The sequence below is a fragment of the Phalacrocorax carbo genome, chromosome 28, assembly GCF_963921805.1.
Source record: "Phalacrocorax carbo chromosome 28, bPhaCar2.1, whole genome shotgun sequence".
In the NCBI taxonomy this organism is placed as follows: Eukaryota; Metazoa; Chordata; class Aves; order Suliformes; family Phalacrocoracidae; genus Phalacrocorax; species Phalacrocorax carbo.
The window spans coordinates 672,945-693,970 of record NC_087540.1 but is presented as its reverse complement, the minus strand read 5'-3'; the positions used below and the strand labels follow the sequence as shown (position 1 = coordinate 693,970).

At 67.8% G+C, this 21,026-nt stretch overlaps 5 protein-coding genes across 7 annotated transcripts; 3 read left to right on the top strand and 2 right to left on the bottom strand.

Moving 5' to 3' along the window:
* Positions 1 to 2,493: 2,493 nt before the first annotated feature.
* Positions 2,494 to 5,816, top strand: EFNA1 (ephrin A1). The gene is made up of 5 exons (XM_064474836.1): positions 2,494 to 2,635; positions 3,973 to 4,268; positions 4,358 to 4,423; positions 4,702 to 4,752; positions 4,947 to 5,816. The coding sequence occupies exons 1-5, from the start codon at positions 2,535 to 2,537 to the stop codon at positions 5,060 to 5,062; spliced, it is 630 nt and encodes a 209-aa protein (XP_064330906.1). The 5' UTR covers positions 2,494 to 2,534; the 3' UTR covers positions 5,063 to 5,816.
* Positions 5,817 to 6,614: 798 nt separating this feature from the next.
* Positions 6,615 to 9,438, top strand: SLC50A1 (solute carrier family 50 member 1). Of its 2 annotated transcripts, none has more exons than XM_064474834.1 (6): positions 6,615 to 6,770; positions 7,320 to 7,397; positions 7,553 to 7,676; positions 7,756 to 7,917; positions 8,009 to 8,128; positions 9,121 to 9,438. In XM_064474834.1, the coding sequence occupies exons 1-6, from the start codon at positions 6,706 to 6,708 to the stop codon at positions 9,421 to 9,423; spliced, it is 852 nt and encodes a 283-aa protein (XP_064330904.1). In that variant the 5' UTR covers positions 6,615 to 6,705; the 3' UTR covers positions 9,424 to 9,438. The 2 variants fall into 2 exon arrangements, with proteins under 2 accessions (XP_064330904.1, XP_064330905.1); XM_064474835.1 differs by lacking the exon at positions 9,121 to 9,438 and adding an exon at positions 8,467 to 9,035 and having other exon boundaries at positions 6,620 to 6,770.
* A 2,077-nt stretch (positions 9,439 to 11,515) lies between these two features.
* DPM3 (dolichyl-phosphate mannosyltransferase subunit 3, regulatory) lies at positions 11,516 to 12,167 on the bottom strand. Of its 2 annotated transcripts, none has more exons than XM_064474837.1 (2): positions 12,061 to 12,167; positions 11,516 to 11,824 (listed from the first exon to the last, which is right to left on the bottom strand). In XM_064474837.1, exon 2 carries the CDS (start codon positions 11,816 to 11,818, stop codon positions 11,540 to 11,542), a length of 279 nt encoding a protein of 92 aa, XP_064330907.1. In that variant the 5' UTR covers positions 11,819 to 11,824; positions 12,061 to 12,167; the 3' UTR covers positions 11,516 to 11,539. The 2 variants fall into 2 exon arrangements, with proteins under 2 accessions (XP_064330907.1, XP_064330908.1); XM_064474838.1 differs by lacking the exon at positions 12,061 to 12,167 and adding an exon at positions 11,967 to 12,049.
* Positions 12,168 to 12,981: 814 nt separating this feature from the next.
* Positions 12,982 to 14,390, bottom strand: KRTCAP2 (keratinocyte associated protein 2). The gene is made up of 5 exons (XM_064474828.1): positions 14,261 to 14,390; positions 13,952 to 14,106; positions 13,816 to 13,879; positions 13,436 to 13,502; positions 12,982 to 13,190 (listed from the first exon to the last, which is right to left on the bottom strand). Exons 1-5 carry the CDS (start codon positions 14,385 to 14,387, stop codon positions 13,070 to 13,072), a joined length of 534 nt encoding a protein of 177 aa, XP_064330898.1. The 5' UTR covers positions 14,388 to 14,390; the 3' UTR covers positions 12,982 to 13,069.
* A 119-nt stretch (positions 14,391 to 14,509) lies between these two features.
* Positions 14,510 to 20,711, top strand: TRIM46 (tripartite motif containing 46). The gene is made up of 10 exons (XM_064474827.1): positions 14,510 to 14,950; positions 16,158 to 16,413; positions 16,521 to 16,864; positions 16,981 to 17,124; positions 17,271 to 17,366; positions 17,486 to 17,739; positions 17,854 to 17,975; positions 19,147 to 19,446; positions 19,545 to 19,842; positions 19,984 to 20,711. The coding sequence occupies exons 1-10, from the start codon at positions 14,888 to 14,890 to the stop codon at positions 20,357 to 20,359; spliced, it is 2,253 nt and encodes a 750-aa protein (XP_064330897.1). The 5' UTR covers positions 14,510 to 14,887; the 3' UTR covers positions 20,360 to 20,711.
* The last annotated feature ends 315 nt before the right edge of the window (positions 20,712 to 21,026 follow it).

Here is a 21,026-nt window from a genome sequence, read left to right as displayed (position 1 = left end):
GCAGGGCCGGGTGCATCCCGCTCTCCGGCCAAACGCGTAAGGGCCTGGCGTGGCCAGCCAGCCTCGGGGATGTGGATCTGCCCCTGCCACGCGCAGCCTGGCGTCAGGCTGTGCCTACCTGCCAGGCTGCACGCAGCCGGCGCAGCACGTCACTGCGGCCTTTGCTCCTGGCCGCGGACTGGACGGCTCCTCTTCCTCCCCCAGCCTCGCGACCGGTGATGTCAGCCCAGGCAGGGATTGGGGCGCACCTGGGTGTCCCGAGCTCAGAAACCATAAATAGTTTGCCACGAGCTCGGCGGCCTCTGGCCAGCCCCGCCTGCCCCATGGTGCTCTGCTGTGAGTATTTATGGCATGAAACGGGCTCACCTTTGTCCTGCAAACTGCAGCCAGTGCAGCAGAAGCCCTGCCTGCATGGGTACTGGCCCTGACCCCAGGTCACTGGGGGCGGTCCCCGGTACCACACGCACCAGGCGGCATGGTCGTGACCGTGTGCATGTGCACACCATCGCCAGCACCCTGGTGCTGCTGAGGGTGGGCACCCATCCTGCACGGGGCGCTGCCCACCCTGACAGTCACCCCATCCCGGCCGTGGCTTGTCCCTCAACATCCAGCCCAGGTGATCCAGCATGGGGAGGTAACAGGGCACCCTCCAGCCCCAGCTTGTCCCTCAGGGGACATGTGTTTGTCCTTCCTCCCCCAGTCCAGACACCAATGCAGGCACTGCCCTTTTGCTGCAGGCCAGGCAGGGCAGTGATGCTGAGACTGGACCCTGTCGGCATGTGCCCTGACCTGGGGCTGGGGGCCACAGTGGGGAGACAGGGGAGCCCCTCAGCCAACAGTGCTGGGTACCACATCCTAGTCCCATGGGACGGATTCAGGGTGGTGCTCCAGGAAGCTCATCGCCCCTGGGGTTTGCACCAGCCCAGCCAGGGGGGACAGCCTCGGGCAGGCTGCACAGGCCCCCCCATCACTGCTCCCTGCCTTGGTTTCCCCAGGCACCCAGCACAGGCACAGCCTGTCTGTGCCTTGGTGGGGGCAGCACCGGGGCGATGCCGGGACCCCGGGGAGCAAAGCAGCTGCAGTGCTGACTGGCTCCCACTACCACCCGGCTGTGCCCATCCCCGCGGCTTGCACGTGCCACGCTCCGGCTCTCTGATCCTGGCAAGCTGCGGCCCCAGGGGGGTTCCTGGGAGGTGCTCTGCTGTACAAGCCACGGCAGCGCTGGCTTCCCAGGAGCAGGAGGCCTTGCACAGTCATTAAGGTGCAGGGGATGATGTCAGGCCTGGCCGCAACAAGGGAGGATGAAAGGGAAGAAGCGGGTCCCCCTCCAGCAGGAGCCAAGGGTGGGGAGACAGGCCGGGACCTGGGGAGGACACAGGGGATGCGGGTGGGACATGGGGCACCCAGCCCTACAGCCTCGGCCCGGTGGGAGCCCTCGGCTGCCGCAGCCGACAGCCGCTCTCCGGTTACAGCCGCGGTGCCGGCGCCTGCCCGAGCCCCTCCAGCGTGCCAGGGGAGCGCTCCTCGCACGGCTGCAGCGGCGGGCATGCAACATTACCCACAATCAATGGATCATTATGTAATAAACAAGAGGAAAGTTGTTTTGCAAATGCGGCTGAGTTATCACTTCACAACACGGCGGCGAAGCATCTCTCCGCCGAGCTTAACAAGGATGGATCGGTGTTGAGGGCAGATGGGAGCAGATAGCGAGCTGCTGCACTCCCTGCCAGGCAGCCGGCAACATGCCCGCTGCGCCCGCAGCCCCCCACCCCGTGCCAGGGGGTCACGGGGGGAATTTCACAATGTCGAGCAAACAGAGAGCAGCGGGGAGCGGAGCAGGGCACATGCACAGGGTTTGTGTGGTGCTGGAGCAAAAGTCCTGGGATCAGGGTAGGGGGAGAAGGAGGGACCCTGCCACCCCCAGCCCCTTCTGGACTCCAGCACCTTCTTGGCAGTCACCGCAGCTCCCCAGGCCCCGCTTGCCCAGGGGCTCCTGATGGCCCCCAGCACCTCAGATAAGGGGGCTCCCACAGTGAGGGCCGGGAGGGGCCTGGTGGGGTCCCCCCTCTCACCTGGACCCCACCTCCAGCCGTTGCCCCCCCCCCGGGCAAGGAGGGGACGGCTGGGACCCTATGCCCCGAGCCCCGCAGGTTCACACCGCCTCCCGCGGGATACAGGCCGGGTCTCAGCCCACCATCACCCATCACCCCCGCGCCGCAGCCGGGGTGACCCCGCGCCGCGCACACGCAGGACCACGGCTGGTGGTGCCACCGGGCTTGACCTGCACCCCAGCACCACCGCGGCCCCCCGCATCGCGCCCCCCGGAGCGCCCGCCATGGGGCGGGTGGGGGAGGCCCGCGCGTGGGGCCGGTCGCGCGTGGGGCCTCCGCCCCCCCCCGGGCTGCCCGTGTTGTTGTTGTGTCTCGGCCCCGGGGCGCGGGGCGGGGCGCGGGCGGGCGGGGCGGCGGCGGGGCCGTACTTAAGGCGGGGGCCGGGCGCGGCGCCGGCCCGGCGGAGCGTCCCCCGCGGAGCGCATGGAGCGGCGGTGGGTGCCCCTGGCCCTGCTGGGGCTGGGGCTGTGCTGGGCGGCGGCGGCCGAGCGCCACACCGTCTTCTGGAACAGCTCCAACCCCCGGTGAGTGCCGCGCCCCCCCCCCCCCCCCCCCCACCCCCGGGACCGGGACCCGGCGGCCCCGAGGGCGCGGACGGCGCCGCTCCCTTCCCCCCCCCCCCCCCCATCGGCGGCCTTTGTCCCGGGTGGGCGGCAGGGACGGAGCCTCCGAGGGGCTGGCGGGGGCGGATCGAGGTTGGGGATGGGTGGGGGTGGGGGTCGAGCCCGGTGTTTAATCTCGGCAGGGCCAGTGCTGAGCCCCGGCGGGGCGGTCCCGGGGAGCGGCGCGGCCGGTCCAGGTGTGGGCTGGGGGGGGACCGGGGGGGGCCTTTCCGTTCCCAGGGCCGAGCGGGAGCGAGGCCTCTTCCTTCCCCGCGGGGGTGGCGCGGCGCCAGCCCCGGCGCCGGGGCACAGGGAAGCGTGTTGACAAACACGGGGCTGGCCCCGGCTCCCGCCGCCTGGGCAGGATGTGCGGGGGGGGGGGGTCGGGGGGGGCTGGCCGGGACCGGCCCCCACCACCCATCCCCCCCGGCTGTGCCCAGGCACTGGCCCCCGGGACTGGCTGGGGCTGCGGGGGTGACCCCATCCCAGGTATCAGTCCCCTCCAAGCTATAGGGGTGCCATGACCCCCCTGGTTGTAGGGATGCTACCCAAGGCACCGCCCCCCCCAGACCGAAGGAGTGGCTCCCCCCCCCCCCCGGCTTTAGGGGTGCCCCATGGCCTGGATGATGCCCCCCGCGGCTGTAGGGGCGCCTCCCCCACTGGGCGCCACCTCTCCAGGCTGTAGAGGTGTTCCCCCCGGGAGAGATGGGTCCTGCGGGGTTTTGAGAGCCAGGGCTGGCACCAACGGCTGCCGGGCCTTCCCGGGGCCGCCGCAGCCAGCGAGGTGACGGCACCCCGCAAAGGCCCCTGGCTGGCTGCGAGTCCATCCCCCACCCCTGGGTGAGATGTGGGGAGCAGCAGGTGCTGGAGCCGGGCCGGCTGCCCCATGGGCCGGAGCTGCTGATGCCTCCTGGCTCTGGGAGGTTTGGGACGGGCAGGGTGTGCATCCCAGCAGGTCCCCTCCCTGCTCCCCGGCTGCGGGGGAGTGCTGGAAGAGGGGTGCGCTTACCAGCCGTGTGTGTGGGACTAGTCTGGGAGTGTTTTCCTCCCAGAGCCAGCCTGGGTGCTGCTGGGATTTGCGCGGGGAAGGGTGGACCAAAGGTTGCCTGTTACGGGCTCTGAGGAGCTGATCTGGGCATGAGGCTGCTCTCCCTTGGCCTTGTTAATCTGTGTGGGGGATTTGGGGGTGCAGGGGAAGGGGGAGCCCCCCCCAAGCCTCTCCCTGCTGGAGCTGACCCCACACCTCCGTCCTGCCACAGGTTCTTGTGGAGTGACTATGCGGTAGAGGTGCGTCTCAACGACTACCTGGACATCATCTGCCCACACTATGAGGAGGGGAGCGTGGACCCCCGCGCCATGGAGCGCTACACCCTGTACCTGGTGGAGCTCGAGGAGTACCAGGCCTGCAAACCCCGCTCCAAGGAGCAAATCCGCTGGGAGTGCAACAAGCCCAGCGCCCTGCATGGCCCCGAGAAGTTCTCAGAGAAGTTCCAGCGCTTCACCCCCTTCACGCTGGGCAAGGAGTTCAAGGAGGGGCACAGCTACTACTACATCTGTGAGTGCTCGCGGGTCTGCTGTGGGGCTGGGGTCCCTGCTGGGCTTCCCCCCACCCCACCCCCTGCTAACCTACATCCTCCCTTGCAGCCAAGCCCATTCACCACCATGGGGAAGCGTGCCTGAAGCTGAAGGTGACCGTAGCTGGCAAAGGCAGTGAGTATTGCCCAGACCCTCTGGGTCCCGCCCCACCCCATGCCACCCAAGCCCCCCCCCCCCGTCCTGCTCCCACTGTTGTTGGTGCCTGACTCGGCCTTTCCTGAGCTGAGTCATGGCCAGGCTGTGGCCCCCTGCCAGCCCTGGGGTGTGGGTGCATGCAGCTTTGCTGGGAAGGTGCTGGTGGCTGCAGGGGGATGGCCCTTGGTGAAACCTGTCTGCGGGGGGGAGGTCGGGGAGCTGCCCTTCACTAGCCTGACCCTGTGTTTGCTTTGCAGCTCAGGCACCGCCTGTCCCTGCCTCTACCCAGAAGGGGAGGATCCAGGCAGGTAGGTTGGTGGCTGCAGGCAGGCAGACGGGTCCGGGCGGCCATGGGGCTGGCAGGAGAGCCAGGCTGAGGCCAGCTGCTCTGCTGGGGGGAACTGGGCAGCGGGGCGGGTGGCAGCCCCTGCATGGGCTGATGCGATGCTGGTGTGGGGCACAGCACCTCTCAGGGATGCTCACAGCTCCTCTCTCCCTGCAGATGATGCAGCTGCACACGTGCTGAGGAGCGTGGGGCAGAACTCGGCGATGAGGGGCAGCAGTCCCTTCACTTTCATCAGCCTCCTCCTGCCCCTCCTGGTGCCGCAGGGGCTGTGAGCCACGTGCCCTGTGCCTGGATGGACCAAGGCTGCAGCCGCTGGGGATGGAGCCAGGATGCTCGGGACCCCCGTGGTCCTCACACATGCTTGGAGCGGCCTTGCCTGTGTATCTCTGGGCGAGGAAAGGATTTGTCAGTATTACTGGGCCAGAGGGGCCCGAAGCTGAGCTGAGCAGCCAAAGCCCTCAGGCTACCCCAGTTCCCCCTGGCCCTCACAGGCAGGATGTGCTCAGCAGCTGGAGGCAGCGTGAGCCTGGGGCTGGAGAGGCTGTGTGCCCTGGACTAAAGGGGATCAGGGGGCTGGCACCCCTGCCCCAGGAGCTGGGCTCGCCCAAGGACAGCCCTTGGGTCTCTCCCTGCTGCGGGCTAAGACTGTGACATGTCCTGCAGGCAGGGACATGGTGCTGGCCCTGTGGCCAACTGGATGCCACCGGCACTCACTGCGGCAGTGCCCTGGGGCTATGGTCCCTTGGCTCTGAGAGCCTGGATGTGCTCAAGATGCCTGGCAGTGGGGCTGTAGGGAACACCCCCTTTGCCACTGTGCTGTGCCCCTTCCCCATCCTTCATCCTGCTGTGCATGGGGGTGGCGAGAGCTGCCCCCACCCTGGCCCTCCCCCTCCCCTCCCCTCTGCCCGGTGCTGGAGGGGCACCCCGCAGCAGCACCCAGTGTGGGGTGTTTTGCCTGCCCTGGTTTGTACAGATTTCTATTATGGGATTTTTTATACGATTGTCTTGAATAAATAACAAACGCTATGCTGAGCACCTGGGGCCGGGGGGGGGGCAAGGGGCCTGTACCCCACATCAAGAGGCTGGGCTCTTCTGGCCATGCCTGGCCTTGGAAGGAGGAATGGCCCATGCAGGGCATTTGTGCTGGTTAATTAATTAATTGGCCAGTGTTTGCGCAGGGCTTTGAAGTGGAAAAGTGCCACAGCGGGGCTGGTTCTATCTGTTGTTTTTATCTGGTGACACAAAGCCCTCGCAGGGCCTGGGGGGGGTGTGTGGTTTCTTACCCCCCCTTCCCCCACACTGCACTGCTATGAGCTTCCAGTCCTGGGACAGATGCCTGGGGGGACGCTGAGGTACAGCCACAGCACCCCGGGGGGGGGGGGGGCCAGGACCCCCAGTGAGGGGGTGGGTCCCTGGGGAATTGTGGTCCTGGGAATGGGGAATGTGAGGTATCTGGGAATGTGGGACTTCAGGGCATGTGAGCCCCCTGAGGTGTGAAACACACCCCCACTCCTGGGGTGCAGGGTCCTGGAGGGTGGGGTCTGAGGGCACTGCTGTCCGAGGGATGTGTGACTGCGGGCATGGGGGGGGTCTGGGGGTGGGGGACCCCAGGGATGCAGGGACCCGGGCCGATGGGGCCGTGAGGCCCCTGGAATCTGGGCTCTGAGGGGTGCAGGGTCCTGCAGTGGGGACACGGGGCACCGGGGTGGGGGGGCCCGCTCGCCCTGGGGGGTGCCCCGTGGGACCGGCTCCTGCCCGTGGCGGGGGCGGCGGGGCTCCCCGCAGGCTGTCCTCCGCCCCGCGCCCGGTGTCGCGGCCGGTCCCTCCCCGGTAGTGCGTCCCGCCCCGCCCCGCCGCGGCGCGCGCGGGCAGCAGCGCCCCCGCTCCCCGCCGGTGCCCGGTGCCGCGGCCCGGCATGGCCCCGCCGCTGCTCGCCGCCGCCTGCCTGGCCTGCACCCTCGCCATGTTCGGGACCGGCCTGTGAGCGCCCGGGCGGGGGGGGGCGGCGGGGCCAGGCCGGGGCGCAATGGAGGGGGTGAGGGGGGGTCTGGGGGGGGGTGCAATGGGGAGGGCGCTGGGGCCAGGTCGGGGGGTGCAATGTGGCCGGGGAAGGGGGGGTTGGGGGGTGCCATGGGGAGGCCACTGGAGCAGTTCAGGGGGTGCAGTGGTGGGGCCGGTGTGGAGGGTTTTGGGTGTCCAAGGCGGGGCACACTGCCCAATTCAGGGGGTACGACGGGAGAGGAATTGAGGGGTGCAGTGTGGCAGGCGCTGGGGCCAGTTTGGGGGGGGCTGGGGTTGGAGGGTGACAAGGCTGAAAGCAAAGGATGCCAGGGAGCCAGGTGGGGCTGGGGGTGCAAGGGGGACTTGAGGGTGTGGGGGCTGGAAGAGGGGTGTTCGTAAGTGCAGTGGGGTGGGCTAGGAGTATTTCAGGGTGCACGGTTTGGGGGGGTACCTGCTGGCTGCGAAGATTGTACCCCCCAACCCCCAGTGCCAGGCACCCAGGAGGCTGCTCCCCTCTGCTCTCCCTAGGTCCGACCTGCGCCAGATGTTGGCGACCAAGAGCGTGGAGAACATCCAGTTCCTGCCCTTCCTCACCACCGATGTCAAGTACAGCGGGGTCCAGCCCTGGGCAAGGGGGGTGTGGTGGTGTAGGGGGTGTGTTTCACAAGCAGTTGGGGTGGTGGAGGGGGGTTACGTGGCGGTGGGGGAGGGCAGAAGCCCCCAGGCCGTGGCAGCAAGCACCTGTGCCATTTGCCCTGCAGCAACCTGAGCTGGCTGGGCTACGGCTGCCTGAAGCAGGACTGGACGCTGATCACCGTCAACACCATCGGGGCGACCCTGCAGACCCTCTACATCCTGGCATACCTCTACTACAGCCCCGCGAAGGTGGGGGCCAGCCTGCCTGGGTCGATGGGGGATACGGGAGGGGACCTTGCCCTGATTAGCCCCCTCCTCTCTGCCCCAGCGCCCCGTGCTGCTGCAGAGCCTGCTTCTCCTGGCTGTGCTGGCCGCTGGCTATGGCTACTTCACCGTCCTGATTGCTGATGTGCGGACGCGCCTGGCACGCCTGGGGCTCTTCTGCAGCGTCTTCACCATCAGCATGTATCTCTCACCGCTGGCAGACCTGGTGTGTGGGGCTGAGCGGCAGCTGTGGGGGGACCACAGCGGCAGCACCAGGGCTGCCCAGCCCGAGACCAGCCTGACACTCGTTTCTGCAGGCCAAGATTATCCGGACCAAGTCGACGTGCTGCCTGTCCTTCCCCCTGACTGTCACCACCTTCCTGGCCTCCACCAGCTGGACACTGTACGGCCTGCAGCTCCACGACCCCTACATCACGGTGGGTTGGGGCAGTGGGTGGCCAAAAGATGCTCTCCTGTTCCCTCCTGTCCTGTCCCAAACAATCCCATCTCATTCCCCCCGCGACGGTGTTCAGCTGAGCGGTTGGCACTGGGCCGGCCCCCCCCCCCCCCGTCCAGCGTCATGTGTGTCACACAGCAGAGCCCGTGACTAGGCTCAGCAAGATGAGTATTGATTTTAATTAATTAGATGGTATAAGGCCAATAAATCGCCCCCGGCAACACCGGGCTGGTGGAGCAACAGTGGGGGAGGGCAGCAGCACCGTTAGCCGGGTAGAGCCACGCACCCCCCTCCAATCCCCACCATGTCTTCCCGCAGGTCCCGAACGTGCCAGGCATCGTCACCAGTGTCATGCGGTTCTGGCTTTTCTGGCGGTACCCGCCAGGCCGGGACAAGTCCTACAGACCCCTGCACACCTGAGGGGTCTCTACCAGCCCCCACCCCACCCCAAGGAAGGTGCCCACCTGCTTGTGGACCAATGAAGGATTCCCTCAGCACCTAACGCCCCTTCCTCACCAGTCTGCTCCAGTGTGGACTGGCCCCAGCCGCCGAGCCCCAGGTGATACCACAGTGCTGCCATTCTCCTCCCACTCCCGGCAGAGCCGGGGCCCCAGGGGGGCACCTCCTGCCTCTGCTGCTGTGGTCCACCCTTGCTGGTGCCCCTCCAGCCCTTGGTCCTTTGGTGGTGGTTGGTTTGGTCTCAGTAATGCCTTCAGGGTGCTGGGAGACCCTCCCCCAAGTCCCCAGGCACCCCACCTGTCCCTGGGGACCCCAGATGGTCTTCCATTCCCATGGCTCTGCCCCAGCGCTGGGCTGGGGCTGCCAGGCAGCCCTGCATCTCTTTTGTATGAATTTAAGTGCCTTTTAATAAATCAGAGACTCTTGCAGCGCCTGGTTGTTGTCCCCTCCCTCCTGGTGTGCTGGCTGCTGAAGCCAGGACGGTTCTTGTCCTCACAGCTGCTTTGTCCCCAGGATGCTGGAGCTCATCCTGGCATCCCCTGGGCTCCGGCAAACCATCCTCCAGCAGCACCCACATCCCAACAGCGAGGAAGCATCAGCGCTGGCCCCAGGAAGGCAGCAGGCACAGGGCTGGGTTGGGGCAGGGAGGGGACACCAAAGGTGGCGGCACTGCTTGGGGAGGCTGCTCTGACCTCCCCCAAACAGCAGCCTGGGGACACCGGTGACACCAGGGAGAGAAAAGTCACTTCTGCAGCTTGGACATGGGGCTTGCTACCCCCCCCCCCCCATCATACTGGCAAACTTCTAATCAATTAAAATCCTCACTAAAACCACAATGATTGAGCGTGCACAAATCAGGCGGCTGTTGGCATCGACCCCAAACTCGATTAACAAATTAACAGTGATCTGGAATGAAGTTATCAGGCAAGTGCATCGCAGAGGAGTGCGTTTGGGTGACCAAATTACACAACACATGCTGGAGCCTTGCAAAACACAAAACACACACACTCAATCCCCCCCTCCCCGAACAAGAGACACCCCCCCCACCCCAGGGCGAGGAGCTCCGTCCGTGCAGCTCCATCTGCACAGGCAGGTCCTCCATCCCGGATGACGCAGGCCGGATTAAGGAAGCGGTGACGAGGACTTTGGCAGAGCCTGTGCTACAGCTCAGACGCTCGTTTACACCTCGCGACGTGGCCTAGGAAAAAAATCAATACAGAGGCAAGCGGCAGGAACGGGGCAGAGACAAGAGCGGTGGCTGAAGGGGAAGACAAGCTCCTGCCGCGCTGCAGTGCACAGCCCCAGCGAGGATGTGCTCCGTCTTGCTGCTGTGGAGCCAGGGTTTCCCTCTCCTGTACTTGCAGGTGTCTCTGCCCCAGGGCCACGTTTGCTCCCGCAGCCACAGCAGCCCCATTTCCCAGCGGGGAGGAGCCCCCTGCTCCTCCCACCCAGCACCAGGGTGCAGCTCCCAGCCTAGGCGAAGGCGCTGCTGGAGGACTGACCGCCTTGGGAAGGAACAGCTTTCCCCGCTGACGCACCAGGCAGAAACTTGGCTGCTGCCTGGTCGCTCCGGCTGGCACGTGCCATGAGTGGCTGGCAGGAGTGGCTGTGACGTGGCCCCATGCATGGGGCCGCAGGCAAGGGTAGCATCTCCCGGGGACACAAGTGCCCACAGAGGGCATGTGTCTGTGCAGGAAGGCACCACCACTGTGCTGCTGCCTGCTGAGCTGCCGGAGGGCTGTGAGTAGCCCCTGGATGGCCATCAGTAGCCCAGAGGGCTGCAGTCCCTACCCCAGAAAGGTGCCACTTCGCCACATCTGGGGTGGTGCCACCCCACAACAGCTGCGCACAGGCAAGACTGCTGGAGCTGCCCACTCTGCTCTGAGCTGCCATTGTTGCTCAGGAAACGGCTAATTAGTCGCTCCTGCTAATTAGCCCGAGTCCTCCCTCATGATACCAACTGCTCCTTTTTGCAGAAGGATGTGCAGCCGATAATTAAAAAACAAGAAAGTCCTTTGGCTGGTATGCGAAGAAGCTGGGGCGGCTGCCAGGAAGGCAGGCCCCAGCATGCGTCACCACCAGCCGTGCAGCTCTTCCAGCCGGGCCTGCAGCGCCGGGTCTCAGGTACCCCCAGACAGAGGCCAGCCAGGGCCCCCCTGCCCACAGCAGGGACGCCTCCGCTGCAGGGCGCCCGTCCCCCTTGCCGGAGAAGCCTGGTGCGGTGCTCTGGCATGTCTGCCTGCTGCTGCCCATGAAGGTGGGGGCAGAGAAACAGCAGCTGCTGCTGCTGCGCTGGCAGGAGCAGGAGAAGCCCCCCGGCGTGGGCTGAGCTGCTTTGGCAGGCTGGGGGAGACCACAAACTCTGGGTACTCTGCATTTTAAAGGCTGCGCCGACTGCTCCACCCAGCCAGCCTCTCTCCTCCTTCCCCTGGAAGCCAGCCAGCGGGGCCGGGATGAGTCTTCTCCAGGTCCCACCTGACAGTACAAACCACATCTGAAGGGCAGCCAGGAACACGCTCTGCCCACAGTGCTACCCACTGCTGTGGGCCTGCGGGGCAAGGCCCAATCCTGTCCTCACCACATTGCATCCCTACCTCTAAAGCCAAGCTCCGAGAAGCTCGGAGAGGGAGAGGCTGGGCTGGGCTGGGGAGGGCTCCCTGCAGGGTGGGGGCAGTGCTGAGAGGGGACCTGAGCCTGTGCAGAGACCCCTCCTCTGTGCGGAGCTCCCTGAACACCAGCATCACCCTGGGGAGAGATTACCCAGCAGTGTGGCTTTGAGCAGCGTCCCAGAGTCCTCGGCTGCCTGCTGTCCCCAACTGGGGCAGCACCGCGCAGGGGATCCCCGCTGGAGCCCTCCTGCTCCCCGGTGTGCCCCAGCCCCCTGGGAGCACCGTACACCACAGGCAGCCACTGTCTCTCAGCTTTATTAGGGTCAGAAGCGCAGCCCTCGTCGGCGCAGGTCCGCCCGTGCCGCACTGATGTGGTCCCGCAGTTCGGCAGCCGCCTCCTCGCAGTCGTTAAAGGTGGCCAGGCGGTAGCCCACGGTGGCCAGGGAGTAGCAGCCGAAGGCCACCAGCAGGTAGACGGGCAAGGGCAGCAGGGCATCACGGTATGGGGCCGGCAGCCGCAGCCCCGGCGGCGCCAGCGCCAGCGCGGCCCAGGCCGAGCCCAGCAAGGCGAGTCCACACAGCCACTGCCCCAGCTTGGTCATGGCGGCCTGCGGAGAGAGGGGCCGTGAGAGCCCGACCGACCCGCGCCCCGCGCCGGCCCCCTGCCCGCACCGGGTCGGCTCGGGCCCGCCGCCCCCCGGGGCCTCCCGAACAGGGCCCAGACCCGAACCCCTCCGGGCCTTCGCCAACCTGCGTCGGGACCCAGCCCCGCTCCCCTCCGAGCCCGCCGAAGCACCGACCCCGCCCCCGACCGCCGGTACCGGTACCGGCCCCCGCCCCCCACCTTGACGGGTCCCGGGCCCACAGCCCGCTCTGCTCGTCGCCAGGATGACGTCACGGCAGCGCCGCAGCGCGGGGGCCGCTGGGAGCTGTAGTGCGGAGCCGCGCCGCGGCACATAGGGCATGCGCGGCGGAGGCCGCGGTGCGCCCCCTGCAGGCCGGGCGGGGCGGGGCGGCGCGGCGGGACGCCTGGGGCCGAGCCCGGGGCCGCAGGAAGCGCCGGGCTTTGGCGGCGGCGGCCGGGGCCGGGGCCGGAGGATGCATCTGGTTTCCTCCGCGTCCGGCCGCGGCGGGAGGGCCGGCGTGGGAGCAGGCCTGACCAGCCCTCCCACGGCTCGCGGGTCCTGGGCCCTTCCCACGGCCACCCCCCGCCCCGGGGCTGCCCCGGTGCCCGGTGGCTCCCGCCGCGGGGAGGGCACAGACCTGCTTTTGCTCCCCCGCGGAGCGCCGGCAGCCTCGCTGGGCCAGCGAAGGGGCTCAGCAGCAGCAGGCAACTTTACCCTCCTTCCCCCTCCCCGTCACCCCGAGGGCTGGTGCAGCTCCACCCCCGCCCTGGGGACCCACAGCCCCCCACCCCAGCTCTCTCTGGCCGGGCCAAGCCCCTGTGGCACCAGAGCCTGCTCCAACCTGCCCGGCTCCGCTGGGATTTTCCTCCCTTGCAGGTCCAGGCAGACGAGACACCGTCAGCACATTTTCCCTGTGAGGCAGCGATGGGGGGGAGGTGTCAGCGGCTGCCTCCCCATCCTGGCTGTGCCCCGCTGGCCTGCGCTGAGCCACCCCAGGGGCAAAGAACCCACCCCAGGCTCTGCTGCAGCCTGGCCGAGTGAGCAGGACCGCTCTCAGCCGCGCCGGGACACAGCGGCATGAGGAAACTAGGCTGAGAGCTGGCGGAGCAACCAAACCTGAGGCAGCTGAGGACAAGAAGTTACAAAGAAATGGCTTTATTGGGTGACTGAGAGCACCAGTCCAGCCCAGCGGGGAGGGGGCTGCCCCAGGGAAGGGGCAGCAGGCTATCAATTCCTCTTCCTGCCTTTGCCGACAGCCTTAGCGGGAGCAGTGACGGGTGCTGCAGACTGGTAGAGGGTAGACGAGATCTTGTTGATGTAGTAGAGGCCGACCATGGAGAAGATGAGGCTGCAAGGAAAGAAAAGAGGCTGCTCAGCTGCTGGCAGGCAGGAACATGCCACGACTGAACCAACACCTTCCCCTTTGATCCCATTGCGCTGCAGTGCCCCACACTGGCCACCCTGGGGGTCCCCGGGCAGCCTTGGCCCTGCCCAGTGCCCCATTCTCTTCCCAATGGCAAGCATGAGCCATCAGGGTCCCTGGCAGCAGCCACAGCAGCATGACAGCTGCTCCAGCACACACTCTGGACTCACCAGGTGGTCACACAGACTCGGTGAATGAGGCCAGAGGCAAAGAGAGCCAGCAAGAGGCACGTGAGGACTGCAGGGGAAAAAGAGGAGATGTAAGAGATGCAGCTGTGCTGCCCCAACACATCAGCCTCAGCGCAGCAGGGGCCAAGGCTGCAGTGATGTAGCAGGACAAACCGACCCACAGCACGGGGAGATGCTCAGGAGGAACTACCACGATGAGCCCTTTCTCCAGGGCAGGGCTGGGACCCTCTGGAACCGCTGGCAGAGCACACACGGGGCAGGGCCTTTGCAAAGCCAGCCCTGCCACGAGCCAGCACACCCGACGCCTTCAGAGGATGGCGTGACCCCCGCCTCCCTGCCGCCTGCCCCGCCGCCGCACTCACTCTCGGGGAATATCTTGGCCTGGAAGCCCTTGCCGAAGACGAGGTTCTCCAGGTTGTTGAAGGCCTGGCCAGAGGGTTAAGGGACAGAACGGGGCACCGCACGCCCGGCCCCGCTCCCCAGGGCCCCAAAGGATACGGTGAGAGAACAGATGAAGAGTGCGGAGCCCAGCAGCCCGCCCTGGATGGTCAGCCACTCGGTGGAGGCCAGCTGCCGGCTGTACATCTGCATCCCGGCGAAGAGCAGCAGCGAGAGCAGCGAGGAGAGCGCCAGGGAGGTGCCGGTGCCTACGGCTGAGGCCGCGGCGCCACCTCAGCAAGGCCGCCGGTACCGGGGGCACCGTGGGGCCGAGGCCCCCCTCCCGGGTGCCCCCGGGCTCAGGCCTTTCCGCAGGCCCCAGCAGCCCCCCCGCTCCCCCCCCCCCGGCCCGACCACCGTCCCCGTTACCCATGGTGCCCCGCGGCGTCGCCCCCGGCGCCGTGCCGGGCCCGTCCCGGTGCCGCGGCTCTGCGCACGCGCACTGCGGCCGCGCAGGCAGGGACACGGCATCAGGCGCGGGGGAGACAGTGCGCATGCGCGGGAGCCCCCGCCCCTCCCCGCGGGCGCGGCGCTCCGGCGGGCTCGCGCGCCCCCTGGAGGCCGGGCGCGGCGCGGCAGGCCCCGGCGGCTCGCGCGCCCCCCGGCGGCGGGGAGAGGCGAAGCGGGAGGCGGCGGGGCGGGGGCGCGGGAGCTCCCGCAGCCCCGGTACCGGCCCCGGCCCCTCTCCCGGCGTCCCGGTCAGCCCGCCCGGGGTACGTCCCGGGCGCCGTTCCCCGAATCGCGCTGCCGTCCGCACGGAACCGGCGGGGGGTGCCCGGGGGTGCGGCCGGAGCCTCCCGGTGCCGCCCCCCCGCCACCGCCGCCGCCCTCCGTCGCCCCCCCGCCGCCGCCGCCGCCGGGGCGGGTCCCACCGAGCATGCGCGCCACCGCCCCCCGCCCTCCCCCCGACTCCGCCGCTCCCTGCAACAGACCGGGGCGGCCGCGGCAGCCGGTACTGCCGCCGCGGGGACGGGCGCCGGGCGCGGGCGCGGAGCCATGGCCGAAGGCGAGGACCTGCAGACCTTCACCTCCATCATGGACGCGCTCGTCCGCATCAGTGTGAGCGGCGGCGGCGGGGTGGGGGGGTCACCGCGGGGCGGCCGGGCCGGGCTCCCCCGGGACCGGCGTCGCCATGGCAACGCGGCGGGGCCCGATGGCGGAGGCGGGCGGGATGGCGGGGGTGCCCTTGAGGGCCGGGCAGGCCGCGGCGAGGCCTCGGATCCGCGCCCCGACCCACTGGGCCTGGGGCTGCCGGCACCGATCCCCGGGGAAGGCCGACACCGGGCCGCCCCCCCCCGCACCATGTCACCGCCGGGGCCGGACCCCCGGGGCCGGGAGCGCCGGGAGCTGCCTGCACACCCGTGGCCCGTGGGCGGGGGGCCCGGTCCCCATCCTGGCCCCGATTCTGGTGCCCGTCTTGGCCCTGGTCCCTGGTACTGGTCCCTGTCCTGGCACTGGTCCTGGCTCTGGTCCCAGTACCAGCCCCAGCCCCAACCCCCATCCCAATCCCAGCTCAGGTCCCCATCCTGGTGCTGGTCCTGATCTTGGCCCTGATGCAGGTCCTCATCCTGGTCCCCACTCCTGCCCTGGTCCCAGTGCTGGTCCTGATCCTGCCCCTGCCGCTGGTTCCAGGCCTGATCACAGACTTGGTGCTGGTCCTGGTTCTAGTCCCTGTGCCCATCCCTGCCCCAGCCCCAATCCCCATCTTGGTCCCAGCTCTGGTCCCCGTCCTGGTGCTGGTCCTAGTCCTGGTGCTGGTACTGGATCTGGTCGCATTACTGGTCCTGAACCTAGCCCTGGTGCCAGCCCCAGCCCCAGTCCCCAGCCCAACTGCAGTCCTTATCCTGGCCCTGGTGCTGGTCCTGATCCTGGCCCTGGTGCTGGTCCTAGTGCCGGTCCTGATCCTGGCCATGGTGCTGGTCCCAGGCCTGGTCCTGATCTTGGCCCTGGTGTTGGTCCCAGTGCTGGTCCTGATGCTGGTCCTCATGCTGGCCCCAGCCCTCGTCCCCACTCCAGCCCTGGGCCGGGTGCTGGTCCTGCCCCTGCCCCTAGTGCTGGTCCCAGGCCTGATCACAGACTTGGTGCTGGTCTTGGCTCTAGTCCCAGTGCCAGTCCCGATCCCGGCCCTGGTGCCAGCCCCAGCCCCAATCCCAGCTCTGGTCCCCACCCTGGTGCTGGTCCCAGGGCTGGTCCCAATCCTGGCCCTGGTCCCCATCATGGCCCCGGTCCCGTCCGTGGTGGGTGACGCTCCCCACTCTCTCCCCAGACCAGCATGAAGAACATGGAGCGGGAGCTGGTCTGCCCGGTGTGCAAGGAGATGTACAAGCAGCCGCTGGCCCTACCCTGCACGCACAACGTCTGCCATGTCTGCGCCAGCGAGGTGCTGCTGCAGCATGGCTACCTCTGCTGTGACCCCACCTCCGAGCCCTCCTCGCCTGCTGCCACCCCTGTGACCCGCAGCCCCCGCCTCGGACGCCGGGCCGTCCCCAAGCCCGACCGCCTTGACCGCCTCCTGAAGTCAGGTGGGACAGCCCGAGGGGCTGGGGCCTGGCGGGCTCCCCCACAGGAGGGCCAAGCGGCTCTGGGGTGCCGAGTCCCACCTGACACTCTCCCCGCCTCCCTCCCGCAGGCTTTGGTACCTACCCGGGGCGCAAGCGGGGCACCGTGCACCCCCAGACCGTCAGCTTCCCCTGCCCAGCCTGCCAGCGGGACGTGGACCTGGGTGAGCGAGGCCTGGGCAGTCTCTTCCGCAACCTGACACTGGAGCGGGTCGTGGAGCGCTACCGCCAGACCATCAACATCAGCGCCGCCATCATGTGCCAGTTCTGCAAGCCCCCACAGCTGGAGGCCACCAAGGGCTGCACCGAGTGCAAGTCCAGCTTCTGCAACGAGTGCTTCAAGCTCTACCACCCCTGGGGCACCCAGAAAGCCCAGCACGAGCCCACGCCCCCCACCCTCACCTTCCGCCCCAAGGTACAGCCTCACTGTCAGGGTCTTCCTTCCCTGCTCAGGATTTTGCAGGTGCTGGGGGGAAGTCCCTGGAGGGGAGCAGGTGCGGAGCCCTGCTGAGCCCCCTTGTGCCTATGCAGGGTCTGATGTGCCCAGAGCACAAGGAGGAGGTGACTCACTACTGCAAGACCTGCCAGCGGCTGGTGTGCCAGCTCTGCCGCGTACGACGCACTCACACCAGCCACAAGATCACCCCGGTGCTCAGTGCCTACCAGGCCCTCAGGGTAAGGGCCGCGGGGGCCACGCTCAGGGCAGGGTTGGGGCTCAGCAAGGAGGACCTGGGGGCACTGGTGGAGCCCCAGCACAGATGGGGTGTGCAGGTCAGGGCCGTGGGGGTTGGCGGCACCTCACCTCACCTCATTCCCTGCAGGAGAAGCTGACAAAGAGCCTCGCCTACATCCTGAGCAGCCAGGACACGGTGCAGACCCAGATTGCTGAGCTGGAGGAGACAGTGAAGCACACAGAGGTGAGGCCAGAAGGTGCCTGTCTGTCCCTGAGCTGTCCCTAGGCAGGGGGTGGCACCTCCAGGCAGGTCCCCTCTCTGCCCTGGGACGTGTGGCACGCTGACCCTGCCGTGCTCTGCAGGTGAATGGCTCGCAGGCCAAAGAGGAGGTGTCGCAGCTGATCCAGGGGCTGTGTGCCATGCTGGAGGAGAAGCAGGCGACCCTGCTGCAGGCGATCGAGGAGTGCCAGCAGGAGCGGCTGGCCAGCCTGCACTGCCAGATCCAGGAGCACCAGGCCATGCTGGAGAACTCGGGCATGGTGGGCTACGCCCAGGAGGTGCTGAAGGAGACCGACCACCCCTGCTTCGTCCAGGCTGCCAAGCAGCTGCACAACAGGTACGGGCTGCAGGGACCCAGTGGGGCATGGGGCTGCCAGGGGAGTCAGGGCCCCCCAATGCTCAAGGCGGCCACCACTTAACACCCTGACATCCCTGCTCTCCCATGCTGCAGGATCCTCAGGGCCACTGACTCGCTGCAGAGCTTCCGTCCTGCGGCCACAGCCTCTTTCAGCCACTTCCAACTGGATGTCAGCAGGGAGCTGAAGCTGCTCACCGACCTGGCCTTCATCCGAGGTAAAGGCAGCAGGACCCAGGCACCGGCTGTGCCCCGTACGGAGGCGCAGCCCCTGCAGGCAGAGCGGCTCCCTGCCCACCTTGGAGCCAGAGCTCAGCCACAGCCACGGAGGGCTGTGCTCGGGCGGGTGCTCGCGGATCTGCCGGTCCCCCCTCCCTGTCAGGGATGGCCCACCCCCACCCCCGGCAGCCCCCAAAGCAATCGCTGCCCCTGCCCTGCCCTGTGCCAGGGCGAGGGGGCAGGACAGGCAGGGCTGCGGTGCCAGGTAAGGGCAGCAGGAGCGCCGGAGGGTGAGTATGGAGCGGAGGCTGCCCCGCTGCAGGGCAGGCGCTTCCCCACAGGGCAGGAGCCGCGTGGCCCTGCCGGACCCGCTGGCAACACTTTTCAGACCTGCTTCTACCTCTCTTTGTTTATAGGCTGCGGCCGCTGCTGAGTCGTCACTGAAGTAACTGAGGCAAGTCACATCCCTGCCCCAGAGCTGGCCCTGCTCTCTCTGTCCCATCCCTCCATCCCCAGTCCTGCCCCGTCCCCGTTCCGCCACCATCCTCCATCCCCGTCCTGCCCGCAGGCGGTGGCTCTGCCCCCCCCTCCATCTGCTGCTGCTTCTCCTGGCCTCCCATCCCCTCCTCGCCCCACTTCTGCCCTCCTCCTCGCCCCACTTCTGCCCTCCTCCTCGCCCCACTTCTGTCCTCACCCTTGCCCCATTTCCGTCCCCCTCCTCACCCCGTTTCCGTCCCCCTCCTCACCCCATTTCTGTCCCACTTCCACTTACCATCCCTTCATCTCTCCACCCCCCCTTCCCACCCTGCCTCCCTGCTCCCACCACGCTGCCGGCATCTTCACACCACCCCGCCATCCCCATCTCCTCCCCTCCTCCTCTCCTGCTGCCTCCATCCTCTCTCTCTTTCTTTCTCTCTCTCTCTCCTCCCTCCCCGACTTGCACTCAGCCTGTCTGGTCCCTGGAGCCCCACAGCAGCGAGCTCCTCTGTCTCCCCGACTCTTGCTCTCCTCTGGTGCCTACACACGGTCTCCGCAGTCAGATTCCCCTAGAATCCTGCTGGTTGTGCGTCCGTGCGTCCGTCCGGAATGCCCCTTCCCTGCGTCTGGCCGCCTCCCCGCCTGCCGGGGGGGGGGATGCTGCCTGATGCCTGCCGGTGCCTCTCCCTGCAGCGCCCGAGGCCCCCGTCATCGACACGCAGCGCACCTACGCCTACGACCAGATCTTCCTGTGCTGGCGGCTGCCGCAGCATTCGCCACCCGCCTGGCACTACACGGTGGAGTACCGCAAGACGGACGCCAAGGGCAAGGGGCTGAAGCTGTGGCAGCGGCGGGAGGAGGTGCGTGGCACCAGCGCCCTCGTGGAGTACCTGGACACCGACAGCGTCTACGTGCTCCGGGTGAAGGGATGCAACAAGGCGGGCTTTGGGGAGTACAGCGAGGACATCTACCTGCACACACCACCCGCCCCAGGTGAGTGGTGCCGGGGGCTTGGAGCACCGATGTGGAGCACCCCACTGGCCACTCGCCCTGTCCTTCTCTCACCTGCCCTCCTCTCCTCCTCCCTGCAGTCCTCAACTTCTTCCTGGACAACCGCTGGGGCTTCAACCGGGACCGGCTGGTCATCAGCAAGGACCAGCGCGCCGTGCGCAGTGTCCCCGGCATCCCCATGCTCTTCGCCGCTGAGCGCCTGATGACCAGCTGCCACCTCTCCATCGATCTGGTCATCGGCGATGTGGCCATCACACAGGGCAAGAGCTACTGGGCCTGCTGCGTGGACCCCAGCTCCTACCTGGTCAAGGTGGGCGTGGGGCTGGAGAGCAAGCTGCAGGAGTGGTTCCAGGTGCCACAGGACGTGGTGAGCCCCAGGTGAGCAGGGGGCTCTGTGGGTGTGGGGTGGTCCTCTGCCTGTTCCTGTCTCCCTGCCGGGCGCCAGCTCTGGGGCACAGAGGAGACCCCGGCCAGTCCCCCACGTGTCCGTGCCGGGACTCACCTCTCCCCCCACTGTAGGTATGACCCCGACAGCGGCCACGACAGTGGGGCAGAGGACACGACGGTGGAGGCACCCCCGCCCTACGCCTTCCTCACCATAGGCATGGGCAAGATCTTGCTCTCGCACGGGTCGGCACTCACCTCTCGCGACCCCAACGGCTGCACCGTGCCCTTGCCGCCGCGCATCGGCATCTGCCTGGACTATGAGCAGGGCACGGTGAGCTTCTACGATGCCGTCTCCTTCCGTGAGCTCTGGGAGTGCGGTGTGGACTGTTCAGGGCCTGTCTGCCCTGCCTTCTGTTTCATTGGCGGGGGTGCCCTGCATCTCCAGGAGCTGGTGGCCAACAAGCAGGAGCGTAAAGTGACCATCGGGGGCTTTGCCAAGCTGGACTGAGCTGTGCGTATGCTCCCCGCACGTGTGCTGGCTGTGACCCCTGATTGCCCAGCAAGCTCCAGGGCCTGGGGGGCACGCAAGCGAGCAGGGAGCAGAGCACAGCGAGGGCAGCCCCGGCCCTGCTGCCAGCTGGGAGCAGGCCAGGTGTTTGTTTTGTGGGGTGGGGGGGACGAGGACAGCTCTGCCGTCCCCTCCTCTCCCCATCCACCTGCCCCTTTCCCCAGCTGGGCTTGAGGCTGTGGGCAGGGCTGGGCAGAGGGTGCGTGCCAGGTCCTGGCAGAGGATCAGCCCTAGAGATGGACCACGGAGGGGGCTGTGAGTGGGACGCAGGGCTGTGCAGGGAGGGGGGTGGCAGGTGACGGTGGGGGTTGACGGTGGGGGGGAGAGGCTGGGTGTTGGCTGGGGTGGGGGAGGCAGCTGGGCTTGGGGAGAGAGGGTGGGGGGAGGCTGGGCTGGAATGAGGTGTGAAGACTTTTTAAAAAAATGGTTCATTTTCAATGTGGCTCACCCGGCTGCAGTGCCACAGCCGGGCACAGCCATTGCAGCCAGGCACAGCCGCCACCGGGTCCCTGCTGTGGGCTGCCAGACTGTGGCCCCTGCTCTCCCCTGGGGCTGCAGAGCACCGCTGGCTGTTCTGCCTTGTCCCCAGGGGAGCCATGTGCTCGGC